This window comes from Triturus cristatus, chromosome 1_1, assembly GCF_964204655.1.
Source record: "Triturus cristatus chromosome 1_1, aTriCri1.1, whole genome shotgun sequence".
NCBI lineage: Eukaryota > Metazoa > Chordata > Amphibia > Caudata > Salamandridae > Triturus > Triturus cristatus.
In genome coordinates, this window is record NC_140579.1 from 126,461,160 (window position 1) to 126,484,663 (window position 23,504).

The window sequence follows — 23,504 nt, forward strand, 5'->3', positions numbered from 1 at the left end:
GGTGAACCGTCTCCAGTGGCTGCCAAACCCCATTTGATGACTGCCTCCTAAATGACCTTGCTGCCTACTCCCACCTGCTATCTGGGACTCTGACTAAGAGTGACTTCAGCCGTGTGTGGCCTAGTGACCGGGGTAGGACAGGGTGTCTCAACTCTGTGGGTGTAGGCTAATCGGGGTGAGTTGGAGGGCAGAGGGAGACTTCGGGCAATGGGATCTGCAGAGTGTTTGCAATTGACCAGCTGGTTATCAGTTGCACCTCATTAGGGTGCGGAGTGCGTATGTGTTGAGTACTTCTGATGGACATGTCTGTTATCTGTTGCACCGCATAGAGGTGCAGAGTGAGTGAGTGTGTGTGGCAGTGACAGTGTGGAACAGCCCATGATTCACAATGCTTAACGGCGCTTTGCCCGATACGTTCATTTCCTGCCAAAAAAGCTTTACGTTTGACAGTGGTTTTACCCCGCAAGTTCTCAGCCCGTGGTGCTGCTAAAACGTGGTATAAATTTGTGTACGTACATATTTCTGATATCATTGTGACCGGGGATGCACCCTCTAATTGTGTGTCATTGAATTGTAACAAATGCAAGGGTGGGCCTGGGTTGGACAATGTGTTGCACTGCAAAAGTGTGCTGGGGGGTGTATGTAAGGATCTTTCCCAAGTGTGCATACTGCTGATGTCATTTGAACACGGCTGGGCCTAGTACTGCTAGTTATTCTGAATGTGATTTATGCCCAGAAATACATGATGTTCATGTTCTGTTGATTATTATACGTGTTAAATACTAACGTTAGTTACATACATCACGCGTGAAGTCTCTTTTGTGACTCTAAAGGTATTCATCGTGAGTGCAGTGCCAATGCTTTACACATTGCCTCTGTGGTAAGACTGCCAAACTACCCAAGGGTGAGCGCAGGTTATACAGTGTGTGCAATCTAGCACCCCTGACGGGAGTGGTAGGTTCTGCCTGGCTGGGGCATCGCCTCAACAAACTAGAAAGCGCCAGTTCCTTGATCTCTAGAGGTGTCATATTAAGTAGGTTGGACTACTGTAACGCTGTCTTATTAGGAGCTCACAGCTCTCTACTAAAGAAACTGGAATGCATCCAGAAAGCCACAGCAAAACTAGTACTAGACAGACCCCGATATTCTCTGCCTCAAATGCCCTTAGGGATCTCCACTGGCTGCCGATTAAATGGTAACTCATCCAATGATAAGGACAAGAATATTCTGTACTGAGATACCCGATTCCGTATCTCGATTCAGATAAAGGAAAGCACCGACCCTGTCTGCTACCAGACAGGGTAGGGGCCTTCCTTTATATTACAGAATATTCTTGTCCTTATCATTGGATGAGTTACCATATAGATTCACCGTCATATTAATATACAACATTGATGTCTCTTGATACCGAACCTTCCTACATTGAAACATATGCTTTGAAGAAATAAGGACTTGGATTACCATCCTGAGTTATACTACTAATTGAAGTAGTGAGGGATTTGAAGAACACAAAAGAGAGCCTAAAGACGTTGACATTCTTCCCACTTTTTCTTTGCCCTGAAGAAGTCCAAAAGTGGACGAAACGCGTCGGCTGCTTTGGCTGTTTTTGGAAGTTTTTAAAGATTGCATGACAAACTGCACAATAAAGAAGAAGTTTTTGAAAAAGAACAACGTGAAGAATTTGAACTTATTTGATATAAGCTGAGTGGTGCATTTGGTGCTGTTTGCGTATTTGTAAATATAGTTGTTGTCAATTGTCTAATGGTCTCCATAACCACAACATCCAAAAATGTAATGGTAGATTTATTGCTCGTGATTCTGAACTTGATGTCAGCAGACCTATGATTTAGCCTCATGAAAAATTGATTCAGGCGCTCGTCTTGGCCATCCCACACACAAAAAATATAATTGATTAATCTTATCCACCTCACAATGTAATGGACAAAAGGATTGTTATGTTAAATGTACTGTTCCTGGAGCTTGGCCATAAATAATACGGACAGCTCTGGGGCAAAGGGACAACTCATGGCTATCCCTTTGATTTGGACAAAATACTCATCCTCAAATTTGAAATCACTGTGTCGTATTGAAACTGTGCCAATTGCAGATTAAAGCTGGTTGGCACTTGATGAGGTTGTGGTCTTTCTTCAAAAAAAGCTTTAATTGCATCAAGATGATCTTCTTGTGTAATTTGTGTGTAGAGAGATGTGACATCTAAAGTCACTAATATGTGAGTCAAGAGGTTAAATTCAAGATTTTCAATCTTATTTATAAAATCCACGAGGTCCCTTAAATATGATAGTACTTGCTGCACCAAAGGTTTAAAAAATACATTGAATCATTTTGGTTTTAGTGTTGATCAGCTCTGAGTCCTGAAGAGAACCCATAAAAAAGCCACGGGTTCAAAACGCGTCGACAACAGTGCAACCTACGAGCCAATAAATGTGGCATTGCAATTAGGGAAATAACTAATTAGATTAACCCCTTCAGTGCGGCGCGGATTACCGCGCCGTGCTGAAGGTTCTATTGAGCGGGCGGAGCCGTGACGGAGCGGTTCCGTCATGCGCATAACGCAACCGACGCGCATGACAGAACCGCTCCGTCACGCGCATTGAAGGGGTTAATACACAAACCCCTGGTTACAAGACAGTGCACTGTTAGGTTGTTTGGCCCATTCATTTAGGAGTAGAAAAGTCAATACAATTGATGTTAACTTCAGAGTCCTCCTGTTTGGGCAAGTATATTCCAGAACTGCAAGCTTCCACTTGTATTGTCACAACTGAATTGCATGTTTATTTTTGTTCATTATTCTGTGTAACAGTTTTTGTTCATGTATATTGGGTAGGTTTTATGTATTTTTCTTGTATGAGTTGTTAGTAATAAGCTGTTGTGTATGACACGATTAAAAGAAAAAAATGATATATGATGAACACTACTATTAAATAGAGTGTTCATAAAAAATTGAGTGTGTGTAAATAGTCAGTCAGTATTGCCATTTTTGTGGTTGCATATTCTATAACTGGCATTTCTAAGCAAGTTATGCCAAAAACCCCCTTCACCAATGGAAAGGGTTTGCCACTGCGAATCCATTTATATGAAACATAATGATATTGCGCCACTGCAATCCACTAATGCTGTCCGAAGTAATGTCAACCACTTCCCAATGTTAACTTATGGGAAGAGCAGGCCTCATAGGTAGTGAAAACACATAGGTATTCCTCACTACATTTGCGCACATGCGCTATTGCGCACACCGACCGACGACGACAGGAGGGACACATAACACCAGTGGTGCAAGTGCCGCCACCAGCTTCTGCACAGCAGACTGGACATTGGTTTAACTAATACGTGTGTCTGTGCGCACGCACAAGTCTGCATTGGTAGGCGGCACATGCAATCACGGGCACCATAGGTGCAGGGGCACACTCACAGCAGCCTACAAAGGTAAGCTGCTTCTGAATTTACTCACAATAGATGCCAGGTCTGCAATGACAGTTCTGGCCTGTGTTTCAGAACATGGAACCACTGCCACGTCCCAACACGAATAGAATGGGCTTGCGTGTTTTCAGGTGTATTTACAGTGTGAAAGTATCCATAGGCCCCATGACAGAATACGCAAAACCCAGGTGGAAAAAAAAAAAAATTCAAGCAACTCTACCTGAGTATTAGGTCCAACACACCCTATCTGTAGGCATCCCCTCTTAGTTTGATATTGTTTTTATTCCCACTTGTCTTAGTGCAAAACCACTGGGGTAACGAAACTTGAGGGGGCCCCTTGCAAATTACACTTTCCACCACAACTTTCCATTCCACAACCTCTACTACCTTCATTGATTCCCAAACCACTAGCCCTTTTCTCTGCACTTTTTACGTTTTGTAGTGATTGTCAACGTGTCTCCATTGCCACCCTGCCAATCCTCACCTAGTCCTCCGGCAATGACGACTCTCCCCCTCAGGTAGCCAGCGACAAAGTCTGCTCTCCTATTCTTCAGAAGACAAGAGCGTCCCGTTTTGACCCATCCACCTGTAGATATGGGGACAGAAGCAGCCGTGATAAGTGTTTCAGTACTCAAATCCCCTTGTATGAAATCCAGTGACCTGCAATGGAAATCCAGCAGATGGCCAGTTGGCCCTTTTTAACTCAAGCCCCTGCTCACCGTGCTCGAGGTTGAAGACATCCATGGTCTTGGTGAACTTGGGGTGCCGGTAAGTGCCCCCCTGGCGCAGGCCCCCCAAGCTGTACAGGTTTTCGTCAGTCATGACCACACCGGAGAAGGCTCTCTTCTTGGGTATGCTGGCGAATTTGGTCCATGATCGGCTCTCGATGTCGAAGACCTCAAAGGCATTGACTGCATAGTTGGACTGTCTTCCACCTGAGCGAAGATGGAAAAGAAAAATGTCAAGCAAGTTATATCCCTGGCAGGAAGTGAGTTACTGACAAAGTTTAGAAACAGCTGCTTTGTAAACATTGTACTGAGAATCTCACATTAGTACATTCCAAAGACAAAGCCCAGCGTTATATGTAGCCAGTGTCCCTTCCTGTTTCCCCCCCTTTTCCCTGCAAGTCATCCCGTTTGGCTTTTCCTCTTTTGATCTCTGAACCCCAGTAACTACTGATGTACAATCTCTAGTGCTTACTGAAAGCCCCAAGCTGCTGCGAGCTAGAAAGACACCTATCGTGTGCACCTGGGAATAAACTCCCTCGCACAGAAGTGGAAAGGCAGCATTTATTTAATTTTATTTAGTGCATTTTTATAAAGCACGGACATTACCCAAAGGTGTCAGAGCGCTGTACAATAGAGCTAGTTACGTTACAAGAGAAAAGTGGGACAGAATATAACATTACACAGACTAAAAATGAAGGGTACACAAACACAAAATGTAACACAGCACACAGGGGTGAGAATGTACAGGAAAAAAATACAAATTTACAACGAAGAGCGAACTTCCAAGAGGGGCCTGAGAATAAAGAGTACACAAACACAAAATCCAACACAGCACGCAGGGGTGAGGGATGCACAGGAAAAAATACAAATTTACAATGAAGAGCGAACTTCCAAGAAGGGCCGGAGTATGAAAGTATTAGTTCTGAAAGTGTCTTTGGAAGAGAAGAGTTTTGAGTTCAGCTTTGAAGATCCGGGTAGAGGAGGTGGCACGGAGCAATGGGGGAAGTGAGTTCCATATTCTCACCGCATTGCCTGAGAAGGATTGCGCCATCGATTTTTTCCTTTTGAAGGCGGGAGGCTCAAGCAGAAGCTTTTCCGCATTACGAGAGGGTCGAGAGCCTCCGGCACCCTAAGGTACTAGTGCAGCCCTACTTTAACAAGCAGTGATGGAGATACAGGCCAGAACCATAAAGCACCCTACGGTACCAGTGCAGCCCTACCACAACCAGTAGTGTTGAGGATACAGGCCAGAACCATAAGGCACCCTAAGGTACTAGTGTAGCCCTACCACAACCAGCATTGATGGAGATACAGGCCACAACCCTAAGGCACCCTAAGGTACCAGTGCAGCCCTACTATAACCAGCAGTGATGGAGATACAGGCAAGAACCATAAGGCACCCTACGGTACCAGTGCAGCCCTACCATAACCAGCAGTGATGGAGATACAGGCCAGAACCATAAGGCACCCTACGGTACCAGTGCATCTCTACCACAACCAGCAGTGTTGAGGATACAGGCCAGAACCATCAGGCACCCTAAGGTACCAGTGCAGCCCTACCATTACCAGCAGTGATGGAGATACAGGCAAGAACCATAAGGCACCCTAAAGTACCAGTGCAGCTCTAACATAACCATCAGTGATGGAGATACCGGCCAGAACCATAAGGCACCCTAAGGTACCAGTGCAGCCCTACCATAACCAGAAGTGATGGAGATACAGGCCAGCACCATAAGGCACCCTAAGGTACCAGTGCAGCCCTGCCACAACCAGCATTGATGGAGACACAGGCCAGATTTATTGGGCTCCCTGAGGTACCAGTGCAGCCCTACCACAACCAGCAGTGATGGAGATACAGGCCAGATTTATTGGGCACCCTAAGGTACCCGTGCAGCCTGACCACAACCAGCAGTGATGGTGATACAGGCCAGAATCATAAGGCACCCTAAGGTACTAGTGCAGCCCTGCCACAACCAGCAGTGATGGAGATACAGGCCAGAACCATAAGGCACCCTAAGGTACCAGTGCAGCCCTAACATAACCATCAGTGATGGAGATACAGGCCAGAACCATAAGGCACCGTAAGGTACAGTGCAGCCCTACCATAACCAGCAGTGATGGAGATACAGGCCAGAACCATAAGGCACCCTACGGTACCCGTGCAGCCCTACCACAACCAGCAGTGATGGAGATACAGGCCAGAACCATAAGGCAGACTAAGGTACCTGTGCAGCCCTGACCACAACCAGCAGTGATGGAGATACAGGCCAGAATCAGAAGGCACCTTAAGGTACCAGTGCAGCCCTACCACAACCAGCAGTGATGGAGATACAGGCCAGAACCATAAGGCATCTTAAGGTACCAGTGCAGCCCTGCCACAACCAGCAGTGGTGGAGATACAGGCCAGAACCATAAGGCACCTTACGGTACCCGTGCGGCCCTACCACAACCAGCAGTGGTGGAGATACAGGGCAGAATCATAAGACACCCTAAGGTACCTGTGCAGCCCTACCACAACCAGCAGTGATGGAGATACAGGCCAGAATCATAAGGCACCCTAAGGTACCAGTGCAGCCCTGCCACGACCAGCAGTGATGGAGATACCGGCCAGAACCATAAGGCACCCTAAGGTACCAGTGCAGCCCTGCCACAACCAGCAGTGATGGAGATACAGGCCAGAATCAGAAGGCACCTTAAGGTACCAGTGCAGCCCTGCCACAACCAGCAGTGATGGAGATACAGGCCAGAATCAGAAGGCACCTTAAGGTACCAGTGCAGCCCTACCATAACCAGCAGTGATGGAGATACAGGCCAGAATCATAAGGCACCCTACGGTACCTGTGCAACCCTACCACAACCAGCAGTGATGGAGATACAGGCCAGAACCATAAGGCACCCTAAGGTACCAGTGCAGCCCTACCACAACCAGCAGTGATGGAGATACTGGGCAGAATCGTAAGGCACCCTACGGTACCCGTGCAACCCTACCATAACCAGCAGTGATGGAGATACTGGCCAGAATGATAAGGCACCCTACGGAACCAGTGCAGCTCTAGCACAACCAGCAGTGATGAAGATACAGGCCAGAATCATAAGGCACCGTAAGGTACCAGGGCAGACCTACCAAAACCAGCAGTGATCGAGACACAGGCCAGATTTTTTGGGCACCATAAGGTACCAGTGCAGCCCTACCACAACCAGCAGTGATGGAGATACAGGCCAGAACCATAAGGCACCCTAAGGTACCAATGCAGCCCTACCATAACCAGCAGTGATGGAGATACCGGCCAGAACCATAAGGCACCCTAAGGTACCAGTGCAGCCCTACCACAACCAGCAGTGATGGAGATACTGGGCAGAATCGTAAGGCACCCTACGGTACCCGTGCAACCCTACCATAACCAGCAGTGATGGAGATACAGGCCAGAATCATAAGGCACCCTACGGTACCTGTGCAACCCTACCACAACCAGCAGTGATGGAGATACAGGCCAGAACCATAAGGCACCCTAAGGTACCAGTGCAGCCCTACCACAACCAGCAGTGATGGAGATACTGGGCAGAATCGTAAGGCACCCTACGGTACCCGTGCAACCCTACCATAACCAGCAGTGATGGAGATACTGGCCAGAATGATAAGGCACCCTACGGAACCAGTGCAGCTCTAGCACAACCAGCAGTGATGAAGATACAGGCCAGAATCATAAGGCACCGTAAGGTACCAGGGCAGACCTACCAAAACCAGCAGTGATCGAGACACAGGCCAGATTTTTTGGGCCCATAAGGTACCAGTGCAGCCCTACCACAACCAGCAGTGATGGAGATACAGGCCAGAACCATAAGGCACCCTAAGGTACCAATGCAGCCCTACCATAACCAGCAGTGATGGAGATACCGGCCAGAACCATAAGGCACCCTAAGGTACCAGTGCAGCCCTACCACAACCAGCAGTGATGGAGATACTGGGCAGAATCGTAAGGCACCCTACGGTACCCGTGCAACCCTACCATAACCAGCAGTGATGGAGATACTGGCCAGAATGATAAGGCACCCTACGGAACCAGTGCAGCTCTAGCACAACCAGCAGTGATGAAGATACAGGCCAGAATCATAAGGCACCGTAAGGTACCAGGGCAGACCTACCAAAACCAGCAGTGATCGAGACACAGGCCAGATTTTTTGGGCACCCTACGGTACCCGTGCAGCCCTACCATAACCAGCAGTGATGGAGACACAGGCCAGAACCATAATTCACCATTAGGTACCAGTGCAGCCCTAACATAACCAGCAGTGATAGGCCAGATGTGCTTGTATTGAATCCCACTGCTGCCTGCACAGTACTGCCCCTCAAGGTATCCCACTACATGCACCACACAATCACTGCAGCTCTGACACCTTCTTAGAATACTTTCATCCCCGTTGTACATTTTCAAAGCAGCTATGTTTCATCCACTCCTACATTTAAAGCTACTTTGTTTCATCTGTTGCTAAATTGCTCGTGAATGTATATCTGCAAATTGCAACATTAAATGCAGCATAGTTTCTGCAAAAACCTGGAGTTCACAAAACACCGTGGTTTGGGATTAGAGAAAAAAAGAACTGAGGCCAAATGATAAAGTAAACCCGAGAGGCTATCTTGGCAGGTTAACTCTAGCCTAGAGACACCTAGATTCCCCTGGAGGTCATCATTTTAACAGCCCCATTAATACGTGTGGGTAATAAATATGCATTCGGTTTAAAACTACCACCACTGGCTGGACAATGACCTTTGATAGTGACTTCTGTTACACCGTATCTAGTACCAGGCTTCACACCCAATCCCTGCCAGGCATTCACTGCTCTCTCGGATACCAAAGAAGGGTCGAGGAAAGCAGGAAATTCTGCCTACCCACTGGCAGCCAAATACCCAGACCCCCTGCCCGCTGGGTAGAACATGCTGGGTTACCTGGTAAAGAGCTAAGTGCCCATGAAAGGCATCAGGAGATGCAGAAAAAGCCTGTTGGGTCGTCCGATGATTTTGTGGTGTCCGGGTAACAACTTCACACAGGAAGCCCCACGCGTCGTTCTGAGTAGGAACAAATGTTTTCAGAAAAAAGACCGTGTTCTTTCGCCCGACAGGTCCAATGTTAGGTGCCCAGTGTCCGGTGTCACCCAGCGGTGCACCCGCTCTATAAAAAGCCTATTCCCGCTGGTGGTTTAATTCTGTGGCCTGGTCATAGCCCTAGACTTCACTTGCCGTTTATGGTTCTATTTTAATGATCTGCAAAATAGATCTCGTGTTTCATGCTGGCTTTTTCTGGCAGTTTTATCTCTATTTCTCTTCCGCTTGGTTTCATTTTTTTGTATACACATTATGAAGTCGACAAACTTATAATGACAGCACATGTATTTGTTTACGTTTTTAACGTACAGTGTGTTTTAAGTAATAGTGTTCGTTCATACGCAAAAGTCAGGAAACCTGAGTACCAAGTATAACAAGCTTTGGCATAGCCAATAGGTCTCGCTCTTGGGACCGTATAAGTATGTAGTTATGCAGCACAATATCCTTTGTGCAACAACATCAACTGTTGCATGGCTAAACACTTATGAGGTCCCAAAGGCGAGACCTATTGGCTATGCCAATGCTTGACAAACTGCTGACACCTAAGCAAACAGAGAGCCCACGGACACCCTGATGACATGCAAGCACGCCGGGAGCCCAGGGATACTCTGCTGACACCGAAGAAAGCAGAGAGCCCACAGACACACTGCTGACACCCAAGCAAGCAGGGAGCCCACAGACACACTGAAGACACCCAAGCAAGCAGGGAGCCCACAGACACACTGAAGACACCCAAGCAAGCAGGGAGCCCACAGACACACTGCTGACACCCAAGCAAGCAGGGAGCCCACAGACACACTGAAGACACCCAAGCAAGCAGGGAGCCCACAGACACACTGAAGACACCCAAGCAAGCAGGGAGCCCACAGACACACTGCTGACACCCAAGCTAGCAGAGAGCCCACAGACACACTGAAGACACCCAAGCTAGCAGAGAGCCCACAGACACACTGAAGACACCCAAGCTAGCAGAGAGCCCACGGACACTCTGATGACATGCAAGCACGCAGGGAGCCCAGGGATACTCTGCTGACACTGAAGAAAGCAGAGAGCCCACAGACACACTGCTGACACCCAAGCAAGCAGAGAGCCCACAGACACACTGAAGACACCCAAGCAAGCAGGGAGCCCACAGACACACTGCTGACACCCAAGCAAGCAGAGAGCCCACAGACACACTGCTGACACCCAAGCAAGCAGGGAGCCCACAGACACACTGAAGACACCCAAGCAAGCAGGGAGCCCACAGACACACTGAAGACACCCAAGCAAGCAGGGAGCCCACAGACACACTGCTGACACCCAAGCAAGCAGGGAGCCCACGGACACTCTGATGACATGCAAGCACGCAGGGAGCCCAGGGATACTCTGCTGACACTGAAGAAAGCAGAGAGCCCACAGACACACTGCTGACACCCAAGCAAGCAGAGAGCCCACAGACACACTGAAGACACCCAAGCAATCAGGGAGCCCACAGACACACTGAAGACACCCAAGCAAGCAGAGAGCCCACAGACACACTGCTGACACCCAAGCAAGCAGGGAGCCCACAGACACACTGAAGACACCCAAGCAAGCAGGGAGCCCACAGACACACTGAAGACACCCAAGCAAGCAGGGAGCCCACAGACACACTGCTGACACCCAAGCAAGCAGGGAGCCCACAGACACACTGAAGACACCCAAGCTAGCAGAGAGCCCACAGACACACTGAAGACACCCAAGCTAGCAGAGAGCCCACAGACACACTGAAGACACCCAAGCTAGCAGAGAGCCCACGGACACTCTGATGACATGCAAGCACGCAGGGAGCCCAGGGATACTCTGCTGACACTGAAGAAAGCAGAGAGCCCACAGACACACTGCTGACACCCAAGCAAGCAGAGAGCCCACAGACACACTGAAGACACCCAAGCAATCAGGGAGCCCACAGACACACTGAAGACACCCAAGCAAGCAGAGAGCCCACAGACACACTGCTGACACCCAAGCAAGCAGGGAGCCCACAGACACACTGAAGACACCCAAGCAAGCAGGGAGCCCACAGACACACTGAAGACACCCAAGCAAGCAGGGAGCCCACAGACACACTGCTGACACCCAAGCAAGCAGGGAGCCCCCAGACACACTGCTGACACCCAAGCAAGCAGGGAGCCCACAGACACACTGAAGACACCCAAGCTAGCAGAGAGCCCACGGACACCCTGATGACATGCAAGCACGCAGGGAGCCCAGGGATACTCTGCTGACACCGAAGAAAGTAGAGAGCCCACAGACACACTGCTGACACCCAAGCAAGCAGGGAGCCCACAGACACACTGCTGACACCCAAGCAAGCAGGGAGCCCACAGACACACTGCTGACACCCAAGCAAGCAGGGAGCCCACAGACACACTGAAGACACCCAAGCAAGCAGGGAGCCCACAGACACACTGCTGACACCCAAGCAAGCAGGGAGCCCACAGACACACTGAAGACACCCAAGCAATCAGGGAGCCCACAGACACACTGAAGACACCCAAGCAAGCAGGGAGCCCACAGACACACTGAAGACACCCAAGCAATCAGGGAGCCCACAGACACACTGCTGACACCCAAGCAAGCAGGGAGCCCACAGACACACTGAAGACACCCAAGCTAGCAGAGAGCCCACGGACACCCTGATTTATTTATTTTATTTATTTATTTATTTAAGTAGCTTATAAAGCGCGCAGCTACCCCCGGAGGGGTGTCCCGGCGCTAATACAGAAGCTCTGAAAGAAGGGAGTAGTCAAGCCGATTGCAAGACGGGAATCATAAACTGGAGAACAGCCATGTTTTTAGTTTACTACGGAAGATGGATTCAGACGGGCAGAGCCTGAGGTCGAGTGGGAGACAGTTCCATAGCTTAGCAGTAATTACGCTGAACCTTCTACCACCCATTCTGGAACGTCGAAAGCGAGGTGCAGTCAGGAGGCATAAGTGGTTAGATCTCAGTGATCTGGAGCCCAGGGATACTCTGCTGACACCGAAGAAAGCAGAGAGCCCACAGACACACTGCTGACACCCAAGCAAGCAGGGAGCCCACAGACACACTGAAGACACCCAAGCAAGCAGGGAGCCCACAGACACACTGAAGACACCCAAGCAAGCAGGGAGCCCACAGACACACTGCTGACACCCAAGCAAGCAGGGAGCCCACAGACACACTGAAGACACCCAAGCAATCAGGGACCCCACAGACACACTGCTGACACCCAAGCAAGCAGGGAGCCCACAGACACACTGAAGACACCCAAGCAATCAGGGAGCCCACAGACACACTGCTGACACCCAAGCAAGCAGGGAGCCCACAGACACACTGAAGACACCCAAGCTAGCAGAGAGCCCACGGACACCCTGATGACATGCAAGCACGCCGGGAGCCCAGGGATACTCTGCTGACACCGAAGAAAGCAGAGAGCCCACAGACACACTGCTGACACCCAAGCAAGCAGGGAGCCCACAGACACACTGAAGACACCCAAGCAAGCAGGGAGCCCACAGACACACTGAAGACACCCAAGCAAGCAGGGAGCCCACAGACACACTGCTGACACCCAAGCAAGCAGGGAGCCCACAGACACACTGCTGACACCCAAGCAAGCAGGGAGCCCACAGACACACTGAAGACACCCAAGCAATCAGGGAGCCCACAGACACACTGCTGACACCCAAGAAAGCAGGGAGCCCACAGACACACTGAAGACACCCAAGCTAGCAGAGAGCCCACGGACACCCTGATGACATGCAAGCACGCAGGGAGCCCAGGGATACTCTGCTGACACCGAAGAAAGTAGAGAGCCCACAGACACACTGCTGACACCCAAGCAAGCAGGGAGCCCACAGACACACTGCTGACACCCAAGCAAGCAGGGAGCCCACAGACACACTGCTGACACCCAAGCAAGCAGGGAGCCCACAGACACACTGAAGACACCCAAGCAATCAGGGAGCCCACAGACACACTGCTGACACCCAAGCAAGCAGGGAGCCCACAGACACACTGAAGACACCCAAGCTAGCAGAGAGCCCACGGGCACATTGCTGATAGCCAAGCACACAGGGGACTCAACAGGCTGCTGACGCCGAAGCACACATGGGGACCAACATGCTGCTGACACCCAAACAAGCAGGAAGCCCTTCACTCTGCTGTATCAAAGCAGATCAAACACAGGTCTTTGCAGGAAGTGCTTGTGTGTTGGTAACGAAAGGTTAAAATGGGTACAGTGCAGAGAGCTGTGGGACACGCATCTTGACGATAGCTCAAGCGAGTATCCTACAAAAAGCTGGGGTGGGGGTTGCTAGGGTGGATACCAGGGCCCTGCAACTGACAGAGGGCCCAGACGAGGATAGAAGAGGTAGAAAACGATGACATCTGAGCATGGAGGGTGTTACACCGAAGCCCTTATTCTTCGATAACGCAAGTATTGCATATTTAATGTGCCTCGTCCATAAAAAGTAAAGGAACTCACAGAGAATAGTCGTTGCTTACAGGAATGGAATACTTTAAGTCACCTGCAGTTTTATAGATAATATAGCGTCTAACAAATAGAGTGGGCGCTATATAATACAGTACATCAAACCTGTGTCTGCTGTTGGTTAATATTACTAAGACCCTGGTGGCACGGAGATGCTAGTGAGCTCAGCAAAGCCCACCCTCCAGGCAAGGGTCCCGAACTGCCATCTCCACTGAGACAGAAAAGCACAGGGAGCAGCGGGAAAAAGAGTTCCGCCCCTCCCCGTGAGACACAAAGCACTCCGAGACCATGGGGGAAATTCCCCCCTTCGGACTATTCTCAAAGCTCCCAAGTACCAGAGGAGCGGGTCTGGAGGGGGGCTAGGTCTCCAACGGGCTGCAGGGGCAGATGGGAGCGGAGAGCAAGGGAAGCTAGAGTTGGGGGGGAGGGGAGGACACATGGCACTAACTTCTAGGGGGGGCTGCACTGCGCAAGAACATGTAACGTAGGGGCACACGTAGACTGGGCAGCTAACACAGGCGCATGAACAACTGGGATAGGTGCATACATGAACAGCTAAAGTGGAACCACACATTGCATGAGCATCAACAGTAAAAACAACTACGGTGATAGGAAGCACACAGAGCACAAGTAACAAGAGAGGAAGCCCACTTAGCATGATTTATGAACATTTATGAAAGGTAGGACAGGAACGCACAGAGCAGTTGACGTTGGAGCGCTCGTGGGGTTAATTCGTTGTCGCATAAGCACACAACGGCAGCAGTAATGGAGTGTGTAAGGGAGAAACAGCGAGTGGGTTGAGGCAAACTAAGGGAAAAGTTAAGAGTCTGGCAGGGAGTCTAACGAGCATGCAGGATGGAGCAGCGACAAATACCTGGGGCAAAGAAGTGCACCAGAGTTAACGAAGTGGAACAGAGATGCCAAAGACCACATAGAATGGAGTAGAGTGATGGGAAAATCTGGCAAGGGTGTCGGGTGAGCAAGCAGCATGGATTAGACACAGCTGAGTGGGACAGAAATCTGTGTGAGAATGGGCCCGGTAGAGACACATGATGCCGAGAAATGAGCAGGGTAGTTAGACAAAATACGTGCAGGGCAACGAGTGAATGGGCGAAGGGCGACGTGGAGGGGATGGGGTGATAAAAGAAAGGAAGGAACGTAACCGAAGAAAGACGAACGAAAGAGGAGAAGTGCATAGGCCTGTCGCTTGATTTTATAGGTCATCAGAAAGCTGACCTCGAGTAGTTGCGGGATCCCTGTTTGATGTATGGAAGAGTGCTTTTTGTTCCCCAGAGGCAGTTATTGGGGGCACGCACTGCTTACTTGCACTCCGGAAGTGATGCTTTGCCTGCGCTATCCAATTAGGAAGGAGAAAAGAACAAGAGAACGCCATGAAAGTTGTGTATGAAAGCGAAAGTAATCGGATGTGCTCTGTGTTAATCACGCGAGTGGTGCGCGCGCAGCAGTGATCGCGCTGGAAGGGAGGCAGATGGCGGCTGCGCGCGTGAACGCAAGCGCTAGGCTGGCTGTGGCAGCACTTTGTAAACCCGTATTCTAAATGTCTCTCCGAGCAGCGCATGCGCTGGCTCAGGCGAGACCTAAAAAACAAGCATTTTACAAAACAGTTTTATTGATCCAGCCTGGAGGGGATAATCCATCTAAAGTGAACTGCAGTGGACGAGTCCACCCGCTTACAAAACAAAGCAAGGAAAACAAAACAAGGCTCCTTCTGAGACAAATTGGAGAACTTGAATTAATGTGTTCCCTTAACAGTAGAGACACCATCAAGCTTGAGGTGGTATGTCCCGTAAGCCCCCACCTCGTTCCAAGTGGTGGAGTCTGCCCCTCCCCTACCCCTGTGGTCCTCCTTTCTTACCCAACACGTAGATCTTGGTGCCGCGCACGTAGGAAGTGGCCCCGTAGCGTGGGGTGGGCATGTTGGCCATGTGCACCCAGATGTCCTTCAGCATGTCGTACTGCTGCAGGTGGCTTTGCGGTCGCAGGTCCAGGCCCATCCCGCCGGCGGCGTAGACTCGGCAGTCTGCAGAGACAGAGAATAGAAAGTCTCAGGGTCTGAAAGCTCTGGGGCCGGCAAGTTAGACGGGTCTTGCGTCCCAATATTTAGGAGCAGGATACTGCAGGCACGGGGCAGCTGGGAGCTCTTACCCCTTTCCCTGTTAACACCCTGTTAGGTTGGTATAGCTGAAAGGCCGCCAGTGTAGCAGAGGCAGCTGTAAGAATGGGAAAAGGGAGAGGATGTTGTCTCACGGCTACACTGCCGACCTTGGAGCTGGGAAATCAAGGTTCGAGCCACGGGGTCGACTCCACATTCTGTGATTCTGGGCAAATCACTCAATCTCCCCGTGCCTACCAAAAAAATAACAAGCATTGGCATAGCAAATGGGTCTCGCCTTGGGGACCTTATAAGTGTTTAGCTATGCAACGGTTGATGTTGCACCAAGCTGCATAACTAAATACTTATAGGGTCCCCAAGGCAAGACCTATTGGCTATGCCATTGCTTGTTTAATTATTTAACGAAAGATAATGCATAGAACACGGCAGTGGCCTTGGACAGTATTCCGATGACAGCAGTCATGCCTTGTTCAGAACACTTTAATGTCTGCGTTGGGCAGTTTAAATAACTAGATTTATAGGTCTGGCCTTAGACATTACTAAAATGTATTACTTAGTATTACTTAGTCTTTACAGCTAACCCTCTTCATCCATTGGTCTGTTCTTGTGTCATTCACATTGTTCTTGCTGTCAGTGGCAATAGGTCAACCCACGTCAGCCACTGGCTAACTTCATGGTCAGTGATGTCATTCTGTGCTTTCACAAGGAGCACTTCCACACACAAAATCGTTCCATTACGTTTTTGGGACTACAATGCCAAAGTGTGCTTTGTGAAACGGAAGAAAAATGTTCCTTTTAGCTATATTTTTTTTTTTTAAATTCGGGAGGGTCCAGCAGCTTCCTCAACAATAAAAGTTTGCGAAATCTATGACAAAACAAACATTGACAAACCAAAAGGCTGCAGCCAATGTCAGACCTTTTGGCCTTGTCAATGCTTGGTTTTCAGTGTTGCTCTTTTTTAGCATAAGCCACACCCAAAGGCATCAATGCCATCGAACAATGTGAAGGCCACCCTGTACCAGGAGTAGGGCTGCTTTAGTAAGTGATACAGACTTGGCACTTCATATTCATAAATAGGACACAGAAGCTGTTGAATTAAACACGAATGAAACTTTCCAGAATTAAATGCAATAAGTGCAAAGTGTGACATGCGAGTTGAAACCAATCCCAATAATGCACAGTAAGGACACAGGGCAAAACAATATTTTTCTACTGCTCGTTCACTGTACTAAAACAACGGGTTGGTGACCCTAGCATAATGAGAAAGCAGTGGTTTCATTTAAGTTAATATGAAATAAGGCCCACATCAACAACACGACCACCAAAAGCAGTAGGTAACCGGATGTGTAAGCAGAAATGGAAGGAATGGAAAGCTTATGGAAACAGAAAAGCCAGAAAAGACTCACATTCTTGCAATAATCAATGAAAATGCTTGGGGGAAAAAAATCAACAAAATAAAGTTACGATTTTCCAAGAAGTTATTACCTCGCAAATGCATGGTTTTCTTAGACAGAATTGATCTCTCTGTGTAAATTATAATATTAAGACAGTAACTGAAGTGCAGTTGCCCAGGTAGGTACCAAAAAGCTAACAATGTTGCAGGACTAAAGCAACAGCTCGCCACTCTTTTTAGGGCCATGGAAAAGTCATCACAGATGATCTCCACGAACATTGCAGCATCCTCAACCCAACGGACTAACTTTTTAGGAAATCACAGCAATGAATGATCTTATGATCGCGTAAGCCTTTGGAAGGCATCCTATAGCTAAATATGAGTTCAAACAATGGGTTATAAAATCTAGTTTTAGCCCCTAAAAAAAGTGGCAAGTATTTCAGAGAAGCCCCTAAGAGTTTTAAAAAGGACGTGGTCAACAGGTGAACTGGGAGACATGATACGTCCCATTGAAAATGATCAAACTCAAATGGGAGGACAGAAATGCCTCTGCTTCCTTACCTAAAGTATTGAAATACCCCCCTTGCACGCTATAAAGAAGGCCTTTCGCACCAATTCTGCTTGGTGGGCACGCAAATACGTCTTTATTTCTTAGTAAACCTCAAAGAGATTTATGGTGTGACCAACTGTCTACAAAAGGATAAATACCACTGAGTATAAGCAAACAAAGCTCAAAGTAAAAAAAAAAAAAAGATGGAGTTGCTAATCATATGTAAGAAAATCAAAGGAGTTCCTTCCCCTTGCATGATGTACCTCGTCACCACAGCATTCAGAGAAGAACTTCACCACAGCTCTTTTGGTTGTCTAAAAGAGTAACTCATGGCAGGAACCCAATGCTCTAGAACAGTGTCAGCTTCTACCATTCTCACCGTAAGGAAGGAGCATGTCACCTGTTGAAACAAGACTTGCCCAGACGCAACAACAGCAGACACGGGGACTAAAATCGACACAGAAGGAAGGTGCAAGTATTAGGAGGTCAAAAGAGGGAGAACTTTAGCACCAACCTTCAATCCTCCCTGAAAGCACAACACCTATTTGCACAGGATGGTGCATGTAATGTCAAAGTAATGCTTTCAAAGTAATACCTTTTAATTAGAGAGTTAAAGCGTTGCTCATGGCAAAATTTACATGAGCACTATCTACTCAGGCCCGAGTTCTTTAGATCCTGTTATAATATACATTACCATATCTTAATCCTCCTACTATATTTGCACGAATTGTGGTTTTATATGATTGCTACTTGCACACTTTTGTTTGTTCAACTTACAGGTGGTTGTTATGTAAAGCGCTCTGATATCCGCAAGGATCTTGTTCGCGCTCTATAAAACTTTAAAAATAAATAAATAAATAAACAAATAAATAAATAAATAAATAGGGCTTGTGGTACCCTCACAGCAAAAAAGTTCCTCTCCTTGGAAAGACTAAAGGTTTTTTTAGCCCTCATAGAGAGCAGTATCTAAGATTGTTTGAAAACACTCTATTTCTGAGAACGTCTTTTTATGGGAAGTACAATGGTGTATTCAACGTAACTGAGCTGCTTTCTTGATGTTGAATAGAAGCTTCTCTCTTGGATTGGGAACATGTTGGACTGTGACCATGGACACTGGGCTTTTTTCCAGCAGTTCAACTCCTTCCTGTTGCAGATGCAATGCAGCATTTTTACTACTGCGGAAAAAATCCTCTATAGCTGTAACCTATGGGCCCTAAACTATACAATGAACAGTCTCCATACTAAGTAGGAGGCCTCTTCGCATGCATTAGGACACACAAACAAACATCGCCAACAGCTTCTAGAGCGGTTGTTTTGTTTATTGCATTTAAACATCAGCCCTTGGTAAATGGAAGCATGCAGAGCACTGTCATTTCAAGGGTGGAGCATCAGCAGAATGAACACTGCCTGGATACGTACCTGCTAGGGATACGGCTTCCCAGACCACAAACAATGCCTGCATGCCGCGAATGCAAATTTGACCCTAGTGGTTAGTCGAGCCCTCAGTGATTAGAAGGCGTGCATCTCATGGATGGAGAATATTCATGAGCTCATATGGGGTCGGACACGCTCGAAATGTGAGGATTAGTAAAAGGCCAATCCATAAAAAAAAGAGCTCCATCGATGACAAATAGGTAAGATTGTCTGCCGGCAGCTTAATCTGAAGGACCAACCATCAGACTTGTAACTTGAAATTACTCTCATGTCTTCTCTGGCCAAAGAAAAAGGGTGGCTCTGTATTTAAGGCACATGTTCTAGAAACGAGCTGTTAATACGATTTACTCTGCACAGTAACAATGCAAGGACAGCTTGGATGGGACTGTAATCCGTCAGCTATTCACTTTTGAGGCAAGTTCACCTAAAGAATTCTAAAGCTGTTACCTCAACACAGGCTCATCCCAATATTAAAATGCCAGGGACGCCACAAATCACGTTAAAGCCTCTTCAGAGAGATGTGTGGAAAATATGTCAAGTTGACCCGTGCCGACAGATGGGGTTTCTCTCCATAAAATGCGGGTTACCATCGCACACCTGCGCCCCACCTGAGGTAAAATGAGGCTCTGGGCTACTTATATATTTCTGAAGGCTAATTTAGTGCCTCTGTGCACCACATACCGATGTTAAAAAGTTTTGTAATGCAGGAGATAACGCCTAATGAGCTGCACCTTTTAAAGATAAAATAACTAAATTGCTGCTAAAGACAAGCTTATATTAAGTGCGAAGAAAAACCCCACTGCGCAGAAAATGGCGGGCATTCTCTGCAGAGGACGCCGGGGATCCGATAAGTCTGAAGTCGGCCACAGTTTAAAGCTGTGCGCAGCATGGTAATTCAGCGAGCGTTGAAAGACGTCTTTATTGGGCTTAAGAACGTGAGCTCAGAGTATCGCATTGTATTTTCCCAAACACAGCTTGAATGGCTGTCAGCTCTTATGACGAATACGAGAGTTTGAGTAATTTCTCTTGAAATTAAACCCTTGCTACCCCGTATCCGAATTTCAAAGCCCTTGCCAAAAAAAAAAAAAGTGTGAAGGGGAGGGGGAGTGCGGCCGAGAGCAGGGACGTAGCAGCGTTTACTTGCGGGAGCGAGCGCGATAATTGCTAACAGGTGGCGCGCGCGCTCCCACAAGGGAATTGCCAAACGTGCACGCCTAGCAATAGAAAGCAATGCAAAGTGTGCATGTTTTTGGGGAGAAAAGCTGATCGATTACAAGAGGTCCCCTCCTATGCAGCGCTAGGCGAGACCTAATACTGAATGTGACCTAGTGTAACGTAAATGGAGCTCATGTAAAGCGCCATCGGGTCAAATTCGCGCTATATAAATCTGCAAAAAAAAAAATACTGGAAGGAAGGCCTGGGGCAGGTTCTGCCACAGGGCATGTGAGGTACTCCGACTGTCATCCTCCAGCTGCGACTGACCAATCTTTTGGGAAGGCTCTCAGGTTCCTTATTTAGTTATTTATTTTGCAGCTTTATACAGCGTGAACTCGACCCGATGGATATTGGAGCATTTTACATGAGCACCAGTTACACACAAGGACACATTCATTTTTTTGTAAGCACAGGGAGATTAAGTGATTTGCCCAGAATCATAGGATGTTGAGCAGAGCCTAATTCCCCAGTTCCAAAGCCAGTAGCTCTGAGCATTACGCCATATCCTTTCCTTACAAGCCAATGCACCTCTTTCAAGGCATGCAGATAGAGACTGTGGACAAGGGACAAATGATGCATGGCTGGTTGATTGATGGCGCATGGCACTATTGGTTTTTCCCTCATCGATCGGCCCTGTTGCAGTTTGCACATTCTCACAGCTGGAGCTCAGCACACTAATCTGATTCCAATAACACCACAAATCTCTTCATCTCATGCGACCTCGTGGTCTGGTACAGAAATGACGGCTGCAGAGCCTCGCCTGCCACTTTATCTCTTCTACAAAAAATGGCAGGTGCGTGCAGGCTCGTCCAACATACAGTACCTTACGACATTACACAACTGAGACCCCCTAAATTCATAATGTGCTGAACTGCACCCCAGCCGCCGGGTACCCCATGAAGATGCTGCACCAAAAATGTCGCAGATGGACCCCGATCACAGCATGCCCGGCCTCCTGCCACAGATCATGACTGGTAGATTGAGGGCTGTCATCAACACAGTCTCCATGACAAAAGTCCTAATTTAGAGTTTGATGGACAGGTTATTCCGTCACAAACATGACGTCTGTCTGTCAAGTGCTTTCTATCCTACTGCTCTTGTAATAAGGCGGACTGCCTTTTTAAAAGTCATGCTTGTAGAGTACTAGTTCGCCAACCTCAAAACTGGGTCCTATCTCCTCCTATTACTTGCGAGTTAGGGTGCTCAAAAGTTTATGCTCCTGCTCAAAAAAGCAATGTTAGTCCCAGAGGGCTCAGACATTGGGTTTTTCCTAGCCAACTGCCTGACGGTGAATGGGACATTTATTAGTTAAGGAAGCTCCACTGTTCCATCCCAAGCTGCTCACAAGTTACTTAGAGAGCTTCCACCCCCACCCCGTCCCCCCTGAAACTGCTCTTTAAAGCCTCTAAACTCATTCTGACGTCATTGGCAGCCATCTTTGAGGTCTAGCTACCTTAACTAAAGCGCGGTCCTGCTTCATATTAGCCAGCAAGCTGTACAACAGGCATTGGCAAAGCGTGAATGAAAACAGCACAGGGGGTGGGAGGGTGATGGGGGTGAAAGACAAGAAAAACATGTAGCGAGAGCAAGTTAACATGTACACATGGAATGCAGAAAGTGAAATAAACCAAGCATTGGCAAAAACTATAGCTCTCATCTTTAGGACTTATCGGCATTACCAATGGTTTTTTGATGATGCCTGCTGTGCATCATGGCTAAATAATAACAAGCATTTGCAATGCAATAGGTCTCGCATTTACAAGAGTTTGAGCTATTGGCATTGTAAATGACAATGCATTTTATTTATGTGGTGATTTTAAAACAGGTAAATAAAAGGCGTTGTCATTTACAACGCCAATAGCTTAAACTTTCGCAAATGAGAGACCTATTGCATTGCACTATAATTTTTTTTTAAAGCGTTAGGAGAGAGCGTGTCCAAAGCAATTTGAGAAAATTGTGTTCGGAGGCTGTAATTAAAGCCCTAAGTAACAAGCATTGACATAGCCAATAGGTCTCGCTTTTGGGACCTTATAAGTGTTTAGTCATGCAACAGTTGATGTTGTTGCACCAAGGATATTGTGCTGCATAACTAAATACTTATAATGTCCCAAAAGCGAGACCTATTGGCTATGCCAATGCTTGTTTACTTGTGGTATTCTATATCTGGATACAGTGACAGAAGCAGCAAAATACCAGTCAGGTGGCACACTATGCTATGCATAGATTTTCAGTTTACGTGTTTCTGTGACAAAAACAAATACATGATCAAATATCTTTAAAGTTAAAAGAATGCATTTCTGTAACATGTAGGCGCATTTCAGAGCTTTCCGAACTCGCGCATTTGAAGGTGCGGTCATTTGTGATGTGCACAAAAGCGACTTCGTGAAAAATAATTTGCCCAAAATCACACAGTGCGGGAGCTGAGACGCCGTGATAAAGCTCGGATTTAATACATGATCAAATGTCTTTAAAGTTAAAAGAATGCATTTCTGTAACATGTAGGCGCATTTCAGAGTTTTCCGAACTCATGCATTGTGCAGTTCAACTTGCCCAAAATCACACAGTGCAGAAGCCTGCTAGTTTGGGTTGGACTGGTACAGAAAAAGAAAACTGCGGAACGGGAGGCGAGGGCTATAGGTAGTGGGGGTTGTAAGGAATTGCAGAAGGCGTGTTGGTAAAACCATAAGGGGGATAAGTGTTGCTTTTGTAAAGCACTTCAATAGCTTCCACTCGAGCTCATGCTACATAGAACAAGCAGGATGTGGGATAAGGGAGGGGGTGGCAAATGGTGTGCACTTTCGCGGCCGCTTTGATGTTCTCAGTGGCCGCGCAGCTCACTGAGAACATCAAAGCGGCCGCGAAATGATCACGCAGGCTGCCAAACGGTGCGTGCGCCCGGGCACATGCACTGTAGTTGGCGGCCTGAAAGCACTAGTTTGCACTTTCAAATCCCCCGTTTACAAAAGCTCTCACGAGAGCAGCGCTAACGCGCTGGCTCAGGCGAGACCAAAA

At 47.9% G+C, this 23,504-nt stretch overlaps 1 protein-coding gene across 4 annotated transcripts in view; it reads right to left on the minus strand.

Moving 5' to 3' along the window:
* Positions 1–23,504, minus strand: part of KLHDC8A (kelch domain containing 8A) — a 228,369-nt gene that overhangs the window by 24,787 nt on the left and 180,078 nt on the right. For 3 of the 4 annotated variants that reach the window (XM_085614222.1, XM_085614197.1, XM_085614277.1), the window contains exons 3-5: positions 15,643–15,807; positions 4,158–4,373; positions 3,923–4,024 (exon numbers count right to left, since the gene is read on the minus strand). In XM_085614222.1, the coding sequence (XP_085470348.1) occupies positions 3,923–4,024; positions 4,158–4,373; positions 15,643–15,807 (483 nt within the window). The remainder of the gene's footprint in view (positions 1–3,922; positions 4,025–4,157; positions 4,374–15,642; positions 15,808–23,504) is intronic. The other variant, XM_085614333.1, reaches the window with a different exon arrangement.